At 42.8% G+C, this 16,352-nt stretch overlaps 1 protein-coding gene across 9 annotated transcripts in view; it reads right to left on the bottom strand.

Moving 5' to 3' along the window:
- The window catches only part of LOC148511705 (UDP-N-acetylglucosamine transferase subunit ALG13-like), a 263,195-nt gene that overhangs the window by 127,500 nt on the left and 119,343 nt on the right, over positions 1–16,352 (bottom strand). For all 9 annotated transcript variants that reach the window (XM_088482840.1, XM_088482846.1, XM_088482847.1 and 6 more), the window contains exons 17-18: positions 10,396–10,552; positions 10,077–10,203 (exon numbers count right to left, since the gene is read on the bottom strand). In XM_088482840.1, coding sequence (XP_088338966.1) covers positions 10,077–10,203; positions 10,396–10,552 — 284 coding nt within the window. The remainder of the gene's footprint in view (positions 1–10,076; positions 10,204–10,395; positions 10,553–16,352) is intronic.

Below are 16,352 nucleotides of genomic sequence, written 5' to 3' on the forward strand. Positions count from 1 at the left end.
AAAGTGAGGGCATACCCCTGAGAGACAACTTCTTGGACCCAGCAATCTGTTGTTTGATGCCAACAATCTGCAAACTGAAGAAGTCGGCCTCCCACCATTGGATACCCCAGAAGGAGGCCCGTCCCATCAGGCAAAGGGTTTGTCGTCCGGTTTAGATGCTAGATGTCTTGCCGGGCCAGACCTCTTAGTTTGTCGCCTTAATATTTTGCAAAAACTAAACGTCTTAGAGGAAGGCTGTTCCCTTGCTCGTCCCTGAGAATGGAAGTAACGGAAAGAAACCTGCCTAGACTTTATAGTCACCATAGATGGCAGACCTGCTAACTTTGAAGCTGCCAGAGTAGCTATTTTATACAACTCTACTCCAAAAAAAAGTACTTTATCAAAAAAAACTATTTATTTTATTGCTAAATTAATGTATTTGTATATAATTAGTAATTTGGAGTTGTGCACTTGTGATTTGTCTTTTTCTGTGCTAGCTATTTTATCCAATGCTGCTCCAAAAAGTACTTCTCCATAGAAAGGTAAAACTTCCAGCGCCTTCTTTGATCCTGTATCAGCTATCCAGGATCTTAACCAAAGTGCCCTGCGCGCCACTATTGAAGCTGCTGATACTTTAGAAGCTACAATTCCAGCATCTACAGCAGCTCCTCCCAGATAGGAAGCTGCTTCCCGAATATGGGAGATCTACATCATCTGCTCTCTGGTAGCATTTGGTAGAAAATTTTCAAATGCTCCCATCCATTCTTCAAAAGCAAGCTTAGTCGCGACCTGCTGAAATCACCAGTCCAGTTACCGGTGTTGCGGCCCGATGGAGGTAGATAGAGTCGCAGTATATACGCCTTAATTCAGATGCTTAGTACTGCCAACCCAAAAACAAAAAATAAAACAAAATAAAAGCTTAGGACTGCCAGAGCAGTCCCCTGTTACAAAGGTGTGTCTTGATCCTACCACACCAAACGAACAACTGAAGTTCTAAGGCTAGGGGCAGGGTATATATGGAGGAGGACCCGAGGCATCCTGGAAGCTGAAGCTTTAACGGTTTGGTGCCTGGTCTCCAACATAATATCCCCCATGGTATCCCTGTGGATCCCTATGAACCCTGAAGAAGAAATAATACATTTTTATCTGAAGATAGTACATTTCTACTGACTGCCCCACCCTACTTACCAGCAGATTATTCTCCTGCTAAAGAAGATAAGTATTATACATAGTATTTGTGTCCTAGAAGATACCAAGTTTGATGGGACTTTATAGTGCACATTGCCAACATCTTGCATTATAGTACTAGTAACTCATTTTTAACTTTAATATGTAAACTGGTATAATTAAGTTATAATGAAGTTATAAGACTTTATACATTCTTGTTATGATGAATATATATGTACTCAGAAACCGAATAAAGGGTGATTATTTGGCAAAAGCTTCAGACAGCTCAACTGGCTAATACTTTGCTATCACTGGGGGCGGTTCATTGACTTCCTCTCACTGTGTCCAAAATAAGGAGAAGCTGGAACTCAAAGGACAAAAAAAAAGCAATAAATGGTAATAACTTTTTCTAGTGAGGCAATGGTCACTGGAAATAAGTAGCCTACTGTGGTATCGGAAAAAGTTTTTCCTATCATACTCCACTATACAATAACCTTCCAAATTTACAAGAGTGAATGAATATGAACCAACAGCTTTCAATAGTGACAAGCATTATCTTGTTAGCATATATAAACATGAACTTTCATTTAACAAAAATATTTGTATTACATACACATCTATATTACGTATACATATACACACACACACACAGACACACACACACACACACACACACACATATAAGTGCCTTGCAGATACAGGATAAAAAATAGCTCAAGTAATTTAGGGATTATCTTCAGTTTTGCACGACAATGTGTAATATTACAATCTCTCCCGAAACAGGAACAGTCAAGTCAAGATGGTTTAACAGATGACAAACCAGCAGGTTGCAATGCATGGAGCGTCTGGTGAACATAGCTGAGGAATATCTAATCTACTGAAAACCCTCATGGCAGCAACCTTATTATCCCTGTGCTCCACTCCATCTGACGTGGCCAGCGAGTATGGTCAGAACTGGCCACAGTTTATTTGGTTCTATTCCAACCACACTAAGATTACAATAGACACTACCAGACATACGCATTGCAGCAAGGGGCCAGCATTAAAGCCAAAAAATATTCAAATCCTGTACATATGTCTGTCTGCATAAATAGAATTTTAAACGAAATATGGAAACTAGACAATTTGTCTGATTTGTACATTTATACAAGATACAGAGGAGCTATACAATATATAATGACTTTTCAGCTTTTCCATAACACACACACTGAAGTGCACATAATATAGTTTGGAAAACAAATTCTAATCACAGTAGGATGTCAAAGTAATAAGGATTTAAAAGTTATGGCTAAAGGTTAGCAACTATGTTGTTTTAAAAGTTGACCTTAAAAGGAGTTTCTTATTTTGGGTGACTTGAAATAATAAAAAGTACCTTTCATCTTTTACACCACATTATCAGTTATTACAGATTGTGACTTGTAGTGTGTAAAATGTATTTTTGATGGGGCTAAGGAGTTGGAAAAGAAGTGTGGTAATTGGCAAAGAAATACTGAGCCAACTTTTCAGTTCATCTATGTACACACTAAATGTTTGTGGTGTTTTATCCCGGAGGAGGACTAATATGGTATACTGTGTTTGCAGGACCACCTCCAGGGGTCGAAGCGCCCTGTGCCAGCCCTTAACAAGGCGCCCTTATATCGCGCGTGGTGAAATTGGGGGTGTGGCATAGTTATCATAGGCCATCCCCCCTACATGGTGTTATTTGGAGGTGTGCCTGCATGGCACGCCTCCAAGTAACGTCAGGCTGGCGGTAAAGCCCAGCCCTCTGTCACTGGCTGGGCTTCCCCCAGCCCTCTCCCGTCAGTGCATGGATGCCGCACTGCATCCATTCACACTCCGGGGGTCCGGCACCGCCGCAGCTGTGGTGGGGGTCCTCAACCTCCCAATTTGACCACCCGCGGGCCACTTTCCACCCACGGGTGGAACAGCGGGACACTAAATTGTGATGCTGGGGAGGGGTGGACCCTCTACGGGTGGCGCCCCTGTGCCACCGCATTGGTTGAACACCCCTAGAGCCAGCCCTGTGTGCTTTGGTACGGGATGTTGGCACCCCAACAGGGCTAGGATATTGACATCTGTCATTAGGTATTCTAACCCTCCCTCTCCGGCACCTGAACCTAACCTCCACCCCCAGTGCCTAAACCTAACCCCCCGTACCCTAAACCTAGCCCTCACCCCTCCCCCACAAGTGGTCTAGCCCTCCCCTTGGTGCCTAACCCCGCTCACTTACCTTTGAGATGTCAGCAGTCAGGATGTTGGGACTCCGGAACTGGTATTCTAAGCGCTGGCATCTCCTGTGTCGGGATACTAAATGTATCCCATGTTATAGCCATATATAGAGGATATTGCTTTACCCTGTCTAACTCTAAGTGTTGTCTATTCTTTTTCTATCATTTGTAAGAAACAAAACTTCCTCCAAACTCTTAAGGTGCATACACACGTAATGATTTTTTTAACGATTTAACTATAACGACATAGTTGTTATTGTTCAATTGTTGAAAAAAAAAAAATCGCTCAGTTTCGGAGTTATAACGATGAACGATTATCGTTCATGCACGTTCCCGTTTGTAGTTCATTCTGACTGACCAACTGAACGATTTTCATTAAGGGAAGTCACAAAAATAGTTTGTAGTTCAAAAAATCGTTCACTACACTTTAAAAAATCTGACAGATAATCTGACAGAAAATCGTTCATAAAATAGTTGGTAAAATCGTGTGTGTATGCAGCTTAAGCAATAAAACATTTTTCTTGCTTGCATGAGTATTAATTACAGACTCAGATAATCCTTTTTCTCTATAAATTTGCGTTCACTTTTCATGCCATTAAATGTAGCCGCAGTGAAAGAGGACATGGCTCTTCCTGAAGCATTTCCCATGCTACTGAGGACCAGCGGCATTACTTCAGAATGTGAAACAAAAGAAATGGAGCAAATGTACAAGCTATTTAGAACCTCCATAGCATTGATAGTGTTCCCTTGATGGGATGGGAGAGCATAATCTTTGTACTTTGATCCATTATGTCCACTTGTGGAAGGTCGAATCTGGTTAGCAACAGCTAAGGCTTCCTGATTTAGATGCCATTCTTGCAGACTCACTGCATTCTCTTTGCCTGTGACACATAATGCTGAAAGTGTTTTTTTTTCATCCAGAACAACAATTTCGTTACATAAGTCATTGCTGTGGTTCTTCTGGTGGCCTCTTGCTTCCCCATTAGTTTGGAGATGAAACTGCTGAAATTATTCCACACTACTCATCTCTATATTTAATGTCCCCTATACGGTAGGTGTAGCTTGGCTCCTCTTCCTATAGTACTGTATCTTGAGAAGAGTCCACTTAAAAAGTTACTTTGTTGTGATTGGTACTATACCGTAACTGCCAGAAACTTTTTGACGGATTCACAATACAGCTAAACGTCTGCAGAAATCGCCTGTGATGTTCTGGTACTTACTGCCAGTTCTTATCGCACCAACACCAGGATGTCATCCAGATATGCTCACAAATGACACCATGTTAGCTTAACTCAGCTATCAAAGTTACCGGTGTGAAGGTTCTTGGAGATGTTGCCAGGCCAATGAGCAGATAAGTGTAGTGGAAGTGTTGCCCTAGAATCCAGAACATCTGGAGTTTCCTGTGTTGAGCAGCCACAGGCATATCTAAATAAGCATTTTGCATATTTATGGATGTGAGAAAATTCCTACCACTGACAGTCGCAAGGACACTGTTCAGCACTGACAAAATTGTTAAGTCTCCCTAGATTCAGAATAGTGTGATAAAAACCTGAAGGCTTCTTCACAAGGAACAGTTAAGTATATAAGCATTTGCTCTTCCTATCTAAGGAAAGAAGAGGAAAAGCTTTGTCTTGAGCAGTTATTGCCTGTGTTGCAGAGTTTCTAGTACAAGGTAGACCTGAAAACAAAGGTAGGGAAGGCCCTGCTCATGAGTTATAAATGGATGGAAATTAAGAGTTAGAGTCAACAAAGGTAAGTCTACCATATTTCTTCAAAGTCCATCGGATCCACAGGGATACCATGGGGGGAGTGTGGTTGGAGTGATCCGGGCACCAAACAGTTAAACTCCCAGGATGCACTGGTCCTCCTACACATATACCCCGCCCCCAGGCACAGGCAGAGTTTTGTAAATAAGCCCAGGACAGGAGCAGGAAAGAGGAGAAGGAAGAACATAACTCAAGAAATTCTTCCAGAAGTTGAAGGAATCAGTGATCAAGAGAGAAAATACCAAATTAGGCCATGTGCGTCAGGGTGGGCGCCATGTTGACCCTATTGACTACGAAGAAATATAGTTTATAAAGGTAATTCTACAATAACCCGTAAATTTCTTTATCAGGGTCCATAGGGCATCCACAGGGATACCATGGGGATGTACCTTTAGCAGTTTCCCTAAGGGTGGGGATGCTCCTGAGCAGAAAGGAGACTCCTATGCCTTTGATACTTTTCCCTAGGAGGGAAAAGTATCAAAGGCATAGAACCTGAGAAAGGTGTGGACAGAAGACCACGTGGCCGCCTTGCACCACTGGTGGATTGGAGTAATAGGTACATGCAGGTATGCATCCTGAATGTCCAGAGAAACCATGAAATCCCCAGGCTGCAATGGAAGGACAATAAATCGTAAAGTTCCCATGCAGAACTTAACTACTCTGACAAACTTGTTGAGGGGTTTGAGATTCAGAATAGGCCGATGAGACCCATTCGGCTTCTGAATTAAAAAGAGTGGAATAAAAACCAGTTCCTCCCTGAGCCGAAGGAACCGGTATTATCACACCTGAACTCAGCAGGGAGTGAACGGCCTCCTGGAGGGCCAAGGCCTTCATGAGGTCTGATGGGGGACCTGTAAAAACAAATTGCTGGGGAGGACGCCTCAGAAAAGTGAGGGCATACCCCTGAGAGACCACTTCTTGAACCCTCACGCTTCTCACAAAATAAGAGGCCACTTCCTGAATATGGGAGATGTAGGCCAGTTGTTCCCTCGTAACGTCTGATGGCAGGCTTTCTTCCAGTGCCCCTGCCCATCCTTCAATAGCCTTATCCACCAAGGTCGCAGCCATAGCTGGCCTAGTGATAGTGCCAGAAAGCGAGTAGACTGATATGAGACAAGTTTCTAGCTTTCTATCCTTGGCCTCCTTAAAAGAGGATGTAGACGGTAAATGCAGCTTACAGCTTCTGACTAAGTGTGCCACATTCGAATCAACAGTGGGAAGGACTTCCCACTTAGTACACTCCTTAGTAGGGAGAGAGTAAAAAAAAACAAAAAAACGCTAGTCTTTTTGGGACCTGGAACTGCTTGCCAGGAGTACCCCCCAAGCTTCTCCCATTAGAATTAAGCCATAATCACATTCCGACATTTAAACATTGGGGTTTTAGTTTTAGGGGCCAGTTTATCATCCTCTATATTCAGGATCGATTTAACCGCCCTCATTAAAGCAGGAACATCCGCTGTTGATTGACGGTGCTCCTCACCAGAGTGCGACTCGGAGAGAGAACCTTGCGCGTCATCTGCCTCCTCAGATGATGCGTCCGATCTGAAAGCTGGGTGGATTGAAAAGAGGATACAGTCCGCCTATGTGCTTTGGTGGCTAATGGCCTGTCCGCCTGTAACCTTTGCTGAGAGGCGGCAGACTTTTGAGCCATATTCTGAACTCAGTGGGCATAAACATCCATCCAAGGATGATGCATAGGGCATACAGCATAGCAGTCTGTAATAGCTGTGGGTACTCCATGGTAGGAGGCAGCATGGGAGTTGACAAACTATCCAATAGCTTCATCATAACCTGGGATAAGGAGGACTACCAAGGTGGCTCATATACAGGGGCTGGTAAGCAGATTTATAACAATTAGCACATAGACCATCCTGTATGAAATCCTGAGATGGCAAGTCCATAAAACAGGATTGGCATGTAACCAGCACGGGGGCCTCAGCCTCCTGTTTATTCTTGCCTTTAGAAGACAAAGAAATAGCCAATAAGTAGCACACAATAAGTGTCTAGTTAATAATGCAATGTGACACCCTTCACAAATACAAGTAAATATGAAGTACTAACCCCTACACACCTGGTAGTTGAGGGTTTGAGAACGAGCAGCAGGAAGATATATAACGGACAGTCACAAAGTTTAAGACAGTATATCACAACAACAGAGCTAGCACAAGTCACATACAACGCATATAAATATACTTATAATGGGCACTAAATCAAATACTCAAGCCTCCAAGGGCTGGTAGGATTTGTGCGCTGTATAACCTGACCCCAGGGAGAGGTATACAGGGAGACTGGACCCGACCTGTAGCTTCAGAAAAGCATTGAAAAAATAGTTACTGAGCATCTCATATAGGAGGGGGGCTAGTAGGATGAGCAGCCCAGAAGCGGGAAAACTCTTGTGAGGGATCGCGCTCTGGGCTGGGGGAGGGGTCCAGGTCCCGGTCCCTGATGCCGGCTTTTAACCGCCCCGGTGGTCTAGTGGGGGAGCGGACGAACCAGTCGCCCCACCACAGCGTCTTCTGGCGCGTCAACACCGTCGGGAGTATGGACTGTACAGCACGCAAGTGGGGATCGCCTTACCTGTTCTTTTCCGTTTGGCCGGCTGCAGGGTCCCAGTGGAGCGGCTAGCAAAGCCCAGATTGCAACCGCCAAAATCACCAAACCATTTAATTGTGTGGTGGCAGAGGTAGATGGAGCAGCGGCACAGGCACCCATTAGGACGCCTTGCTGCTTGCTCAGATGAACAGAAAAAAATAAATAACTAATACATTTAAATGCTTGGGACTGCTAAAGCAGCCCCCATTATAAAAGGTGCGACTGATCCTTTCCAGCACCAAACTATAAACTTCCCTAACCAAACCGAGGGTACCGATGCCTGAACTCTCAAGGTGGCCAGGCGGAGACCCCGGTCTAACCCAGCCTGAAGAAAAGCAAGCACTCGAGACCCTAAAAACTTCAGGATCATATTTCCTATGCTATATTTCCGTACTGAAAATATGAGTGCCAAACTCTATAAGAAATGCGGGCAGAGGAAGGTTTCCGCACCCTAAGCATTGTCCGAATTACAGAACTGGTAAAACCTTTGGCTCTTAAGATGGAAGATTCAAGAGCCACGCCGTCAAAGACAGATGGGGAGGTCAGGATACAGGCAGGGACCCTGTGTTAACAGGTCCGGCCTTAGAGGAAGAGGCCATGGAGTGTCTATGGAGAGACTCTGAAGGTCGGTGAAACCGTTGTAATTCCTACACCATTCACCTGATTTGGATGTGATTACCCTCAAATTAAATCTGAAAGTCTGACTAATTATATATATATATATATATATATATATATATATATATTATATATATATATATACACACACACACACACACATACACACACATACTGTATGTGTAAAATATATATATATACACATATATATATACACACACACACACACACACACACACACACACACACACACAATAAGCTCTAGTCAACTACAAACAGCACACAAGGCCAAGTAAGATATCGAGGTCTGTATAACCTGGCCACCTAAGGAGAGGTATACAGGGAGACTGACCAGACCTCCTGAGATCGCAGTGAGAGTGGTCTCTGGCCATCTCATATAGAGGCTGGGAGGAGCAACGCAGGCGCAGGAAACCTAGACTCTGGACCAGCATCTGAGTTGGGGAGGGGCCGCCGGAGAGAGCTTGCCTCCCCCTATGCTATATGGATCCACCGGGCGCACTGACATACACATTGCCGGTGTCTTTATCACCCCCGACTGTCAGGATACCTCACATCCCGATGGTGTAGTTGGGCAAGCAGTTCACCTCGCTCCTTACTACAGCGTCCTCCAGCAGGTTTCCACCGTCAGAGGCAACGACTGCCATGTGGTCCCCATAGTCAGCGGCCGCAGGGAACCACCTTACCTGCATCCCCGATGCTTCCGGTTGCAGTCCTGGGATCAGCGATCTGCTGAGGCAGTCTCCTGTTTAGTACAGTGCACTCCTGCGCACCAAACAAAAAACTAAATGCATGTAGTCAGGGGCGGGGTATATATGGAGGAGGACCCAGTGCATCCTGGGAGCTAAATTTTTTAACTGTTTGGTGTCTGGATCACTCCAACCACATACCCCAAGGTAATTCCTGTGGACCCTATGGACCCTGAAAAAGAAATATTTGGCTTGCACGCACAATAAAAAAAATGCGCATTGTAAGAAAAACAAAGACTTGCATCATCTTCATATGACCCCCATTGAAAATGTCATTAAGAGCTTTAAGGGCATCTGCTGGATGTACCACTGCAAACTGATCATTAGCACATTTTTCTTCTCTCCATTTATTGAAAATAGCCCTGTGTAAGCCTACCTCCCTCTCGCTGCACCAAGTAGCTCAGATTCACAATGTTCAGGATGGCCTCCAGGTGCTTGTCACTGAAGCCTTTCATCCTCATGTCCCTCGCTGTGTCAGGGTAAAATGACCTGTTCTCGGAGAGTGCCCATGGACATGCAAGTCCTGTCATCAATGCCCTGCTTATGACTAAGCTTACATCTAGTGCCAAAATCAATTATCTTCAAAGTTAGGATTAGCACAAATCATTTTTCCAAATTTCTCTCCGTAGTTGGATGTTTAGTACAGCTTAACAGCTATTCTTTGACACTGCTTATTATCTGCCTCCCTTTACATAATTAAAATGTTTTAAAAAATAAATAAAAAAAGTGCACACTTAAGCACACCAACATTTAAACAGGCAGCACTACGAAAGTGTTACATTGGATAGATTGCATTCATCATATAATGGTGTGACAGAACATGTTTTTTAAAAACATAAAAAGTAATATGTCACAAAGATGGTATTGATGTGAAGATGTACAATTCTATCAATAATTAGAACTGGACATAACAGATGAAGGATTTTGCAACATTCATTTAAATAGCGTAGAGAATGTACCATTATCACTGGGCTCGTCAATCTCATCCTCTGATGAATTCAAATGCTGCTTGCCAGGGCCAATAGGACTGGGATTGGTCCTAGTAACCCAAAAACCTGTAGCAGGAACTATTGGGCTACCCTGATTCTGAAAAAACAGACATGCTTTACATTTTTCGTTAATAGACCTGTAAAATCTGTTATACAGTTATGATTATACTTTCAGGAATTCATAACACCTAATGGCCTCTAATGTATTAAAAATTGACAGAGTAATTAACAAGCAGTAAAGCACATTGTATTAGTCATAAATAAACTCCATGTCTGAGCAGATACATACAGACAAACTTGGAAAGGCTGTTTCATCGCCTTCATCAATCTCATAGTACGTAATGGTATCATCCAAGCCTCGTTGCTCCTCATCTCTGTCGGGCACAAATCGGAACTGGCACTCTTTATTTACACATGGCATCTGCCTTCGGCTCCGTGTATATGACCTGTTTAATACACAGACAACATTACACATGCATCGATTGCTAGTCAGCCTGGATTTGTGTCCACAATTTCCCTTAGCCATACATTAAGATTCACAAACAAAAATCTTAAAGTGAAAATTGATGTACACAATTTACCTGTAGGGCCCTCACCTGTGTCACAGTTATATTAACATTTAGAAATGTCTAGTGCAGTAGCTCCCAAACTCTGTCCCCAAGGCACCCTAACAGACCAGATTTTAATGACATCCTTGCTTAAGAACAGATGGTTAAATCAAATTCACTGAGATACTAATTAAGACACTTGTGATCAAGCATATACCATAAAAATAAAATACTAATTAAGCCACTTGTGATCAAGCATATACCTTAAAAATGAAAAGCTGGATTGTTAGGGTACCGTGAGGACAGAGTTGAACCACTGTATAGTGCTACTGTAAATGCCAATACAAGAAAGTTCAACATATCAAATCTTTGCCTAAATATCCCACCTCTCTCATTAACATGAATTAACAGTTTTCACGCTTGTTGCATTTCTGGCCACTTTGGCCTTAACTTTTATATTCTGAGTGGTTCTATAGGATTTTTTATGGAGACTTTTTAGTCAAATTTGATAGATATATCTATCGGGCAGCACTCTTGGCGACTAATGAAGGATCGGCTGTTTAGCCCCATTGTCATATCGACGTTTCAGAACTTTAATATAGTTTTTTCATCTTTATACAACGAAATACAATATGACACATACCTTTATAGCAACACCTTGTGTAGACTCCAGGTAGCCGCCGGAAGCGGATGCTGACGTCAGTGCATCTGTGTGAGATGCCAGTCACCACAGTAACAAGAATGCATAGTAAAAAGAATGCATAGATTAAAATGGAATGAGTATGTAATGCCAGCTGTAGGGATGCATCCTCTCACAATACAGACAGCGACATCCCGATGGTTGGTATCCAGTCAGGGATTACCCTCCCCCTTCACCCCCTAACCCTCCCTTCTTGTAGCCTAACCCTCTCTGTTAGTTCCTAAACCTAAGGTCTACCCGCTTCGTGCATAATCCTAACCCTCCCCCCTTAGTGCCTAAACCTAACGCTAACCCCGCTATCTCACCAAAACGTCCCAGAAACCCCCACCGCGGCCAACACTACGGGCTTACCTTCGTTCGGGCACGCGTCCTTCTGGATTCCAGCATCGGGATTAAAGCTGGCCAAAGACACAGCGATGTGTTCACAATCAGTTGATGTGTACGATTTGCAGTGAACTCTCCACGGGAGCTCCCCGGCAGACGTGAGCACGATTTGGTCCAAAAATCTGCCAATTTGAATTCCAATCTCACGGATCCATCAGATCGTATGAATCGTGAGTTTCATCTGGACTTTCCCAAAACAAGAGAAGAGTCTCTTCATCATTGGTGGGAAAATTAAATAATAATAACAAAGGGAGGAGCTAGCCAGGGTGTATAAAAAGCAGCCACCATTTTAACCCTGTGCACATTCTGCTCTGCTACTAGTGAGGCTAGCTTTATACCAGCTGAAACCTGTACATTGCTACTGTGCTCTGCTTTGTATTTGGCTTTTACCTTTTACAAAGTGTCTTCTATCTGCAAGTGTGCAATCTATCATGTTCCTGAATTCTGTGCTGATGCATCCCTATCAGTATAAAGTGTTGGTCGCCCAAGCTGGGGTCCAGTTGATCCAGGAGAGGGCCCAGAAAAGGAGAAGAACATGCTGGACCAAAGAGTAGCTGCAGCAAAGGGATACCCGCTCTCACGTCCCTGCTGATGGACATCAAGGACAATAACCCAGACTATCGCAACTACCTGCGCATGGATGACGCCACTTTCCAGGAGTTGCTGAGTATGGTGACCCCACACATCCGGAGGCAAGACACAAGGTGGCGGAGGGCATCCCTGCTGAAGAGAGGCTGGTGGCTACCCTGAGGTACCTGGCTACAGGAAGGTCATATGAAGACCTGAAGTTTGGGACTCTCATCTCACCTCAGTCCTTGGGCGTCATCGTTCCAGAGACCTGCAAGGCTATCGTTAAAGTGCTGCAGTACCAGTATTGCAAGGTAAGAAAAAAAAAAAAAAAAAAAAACACTACACATTTGCTTCTTGTGAAAGAAAAAAAAAGGTTATTTTTTTCTATGGTTTTTTTTTTTCAATTTCTTTATATAACTGTCCCAGCCAATAAGGCTGCAATAACAAAACTGTGCTGCATAGCAGTCATAACATTTGCGTTTCAAGAAAAGTACACTACGTAATTTTAAATATATTACATAAACATGTGTATAAACAGTACAAAACAGCATTATCAGCAAATTTTATCAATCCCAATGGGTAGCCTGCTGTATGTTGTACGGCAGGTCAAACACCAAATTGAACAGGCCAATACAAACATGGTACAAGTACAGATTGTGGCCCCGGCTTCCAGCAATCTGTACTTGCGCCATGTGTGTAGTGACCTTGTCCAATTAGTGTCATCACCACCGTATAGCATACAGCCTGCACCTATTGGGAGTGATTAAATTTGGTGATAGTACAGAAGAAGAAGAAGAATAAGAAAAAAAATAAATTAAGAGTAACGCAGCAAATCCTCCTCTGACTCCAGCAACTGGGCTGGGGGGGCTGACAGGCATTTGGAGCAGGGGAATAAATCATAGGGTCAGTAATATATAGGTGGAGTTGTGTAAATTACTATTGAGGGATCGAATGAGAAGCTCATAGACGAGCCTATGGAAATTTTTGGAAGTTACCACATCCATTTTTCTCATCTATTAATGTGAGCAGTAAAGTCGTCAATATCATCAGGGGCTTTTGAAGGATGCTTTCTGCTTTTTGAGAAAACAACTCCTCCTGCTCTGTGTGCTTTTTTTTTTTTTTTTTGTGGGGGTGGTACAGAGTAGGATGATGCTCCTGGTTCAATGGTTGTGGGAATTGTGTTGAAGTTTTCCACCTCACTGTCCCTGATCAAAGTTCGGTCCGGCGTGGTGGACAAATCAGGATCTTAGGTGGAAGTCTATATAGGAAAAATTAAAAAAAAAAAAAAAAACACAATATTAAAGTCATCTTTTTCTATAAACTTATTTTTCCAGTTTCTGAATACCGTGGGAAAAGTGGAAGAGCATCGCTGAAGAATTTGAACGACGTTGGAATTTCCCTAACTGCGGAGGAGCCATCAATGGAAAACACATCCGCATCAACCCACCTGCCAACACCGGATCATATTACTACAACTACAAAAGCTTCTTCAGCATCGTTCGCATGGCAGTGGTGAATGCCAACTATGAATTTTTGTTTGTGGATGTCGGCAAGAATGGCCGTGCTTCGGATGGTGGGTCCTTCAAACAGACTGCTTTCTACCAGAGACTCACCAACAAAACCCTCTACTTGCCATCACTGGACGAGACAAAGCACGGCCTAAATTAAGTAAAGTTTTCGTTATAGATGAGGCTTTTGCATTACATGAACAAGTGATGATGCCATTTGCATAGAGGGGCCTGACCAGAGAGAAGAGGATCTCCAACTATCGTCTATCCCGGGCACGGCGCATTGAGGAAAATGGAAAATGCATTTGGAATACTCAGCAACCGGTTCCACATTTTCCACACCACCATAAACCTACGTGTGGAGAAGATAGATTGGGTCGTGATGGCATGCTGCATATCTTACTGCAAAGGAAAACTACACAATGAGGACCAGTCCCAGCTAGACCAGAAGATGTAGGACCTCTGGAGGACATTGCCCAGTTTACATCAATGTCTGCACCAACAAATGCAACATCAACAGCACGTGCCAAAGAAGTGAGGGAGGAGTATATGGCCTATTTCAACGGACCAGGTGCAATGCCATGGCAGGAGGGCTGTCTGTGAGAAAATTGACTATAGTGGACAACTGTGATTGAGCAACAAAAAAAAAACAAACTTATAAGGTTTTGGTTTATGAACTGTGTCTCTACTTACCAACAAATCCTCAGACGGTGCAATCACTTCTGCCGCCTCCTGTTCTCCCTCTCGCTCGGCCATAAGGACCACTGACTGGCGTTGTGGCTCTTGTTCGCTTATGAAACTTATAAGGTCATAGTACCAGAGTGTTGGCTGGTACACGTTGCCACTGCCTGCCCCAGAACTTTTGGACTCATCGACTTTTCACTTTTCTTTTACATACGCGGTACGCAGGTTCTGTATTTCGTGCAGTACTGCTTTAAGGTCAGCATCCACAATGAACCTTTTTGTGTACTCCAGAAAGACCCCCAAAGCTGCCAATTTTTCTGACTTGTGGTGGTACTGTCGACAGGATATCCGCCATAGACTTTTTCCTGGAGGATCTCTAGGAAACCGGGTACAAACTCCCGTTCACTATACACAGACATTGCTAGGAGGAAATTACATTTTAATGATCTACAAATGTGAATTATTTTGTACATTTTCAATGTATATTTTAAAATTTTTCAAGATTTTTGTATTTTTTTTTATATTATATCTTTACAGGAATTTAATGTTTTTTTTTTTATGTATTTTCATGTGTTTTTTTACAGGAATGTTCTGTGATTTTATATGTATTTTAACATGGTTTTTTTTTCCAGGGATGTTTTGTGTTTTAAAATGTATTTTAAATATTTTTTTCCAGAGATGTTTTGTGGTTTGTCTTTGTATTTAACATATATTTTTTCCAGGGATGTAATGTCTATTTATATGTATACTGTAGCAATGTGTTTTTTTTTTGTTGCTGCGATATATTTGTTTAATGTTGCTGACATACATTGGTTTATGCTGGTATACTTAAACATCATAAACTAATGTATCACAGTAACAAAAACAAATTTTATATATGTATTGATGATGTTGTAATGTTTTAATATTTGCGGTTGAACTAAAAAAATTTAATTCAATTTATACATTTTTAGAGTGATATTTTTATTGTGAGGTTATTTTATAGGTGTCACTTGACATTGGTGGGTAAGGTGGGTGGCACACATAGGTGAGCAGTGGGAGGCTAATGCATGGCCCAGCCACTGCCCGCCTCATTCCGGTGGGCGGTGGCTGGGTCATGCATTTAGAAGTGGCTGGCACACATTGGTGGGAAGTGGGGTTGCATTAAATACAGTACCAATACTCACCAAACTGCTGTAATACAGACTTCACTGTGCAGGCTCTATCGTGCTTCCTCGTCTATCCACGATGCTGCACAAGATGGCGATTTGGCGTGTACAGGGTCCTGTCAGTCAAATTCCCCAAAGTACGATGAATCGTGAGATAAGTCGTGAGTAAAAAAAAAACTCACGATTTGAATCAAATAGTCTCCCTGATTGTCAAATCTGGCCTACAGCACAGCAGATCTGAAGATGCAAGGTATGACTAGCGGGGATGGGCATCGGCATCGTGATCAGGAGTAGAACTTCACGATTTGGCTATATTTTACACGATTTGTCGTCATGATCCGTTTAAATCAGCCAAATCGAGGAAAAAAATTACCGTGTGGCCAGCTTAAGATAGGCCTCTGTATTTCGACGCCTATCAACTCCCTTAACCGGATTCCAGCATCAGTATAGAGACCGGCGGCATCGCGGCCGCCGGTTTCTTAACTACATCCCGATTAAAATACGTAGTACTCCAATGGGTTTCCTGGAAGTAAAGGATGCAGTAAAAATACTGTATACAATATAGAAATACATATAATACAACCCTAATCAAGTAGGAACTTAAGAAATATTGGCCAATTATAACCTCAGATCCAGAATTAAATTTTTTCCACTTGTGAAACTCTGCATGATTGTTGTATTGCTAAAACTTTGAGAGATTTACT

Source organism: Taudactylus pleione, unplaced genomic scaffold, assembly GCF_031769625.1.
Source record: "Taudactylus pleione unplaced genomic scaffold, aTauple2 ptg000296l, whole genome shotgun sequence".
Taxonomy (NCBI): domain Eukaryota; kingdom Metazoa; phylum Chordata; class Amphibia; order Anura; family Myobatrachidae; genus Taudactylus; species Taudactylus pleione.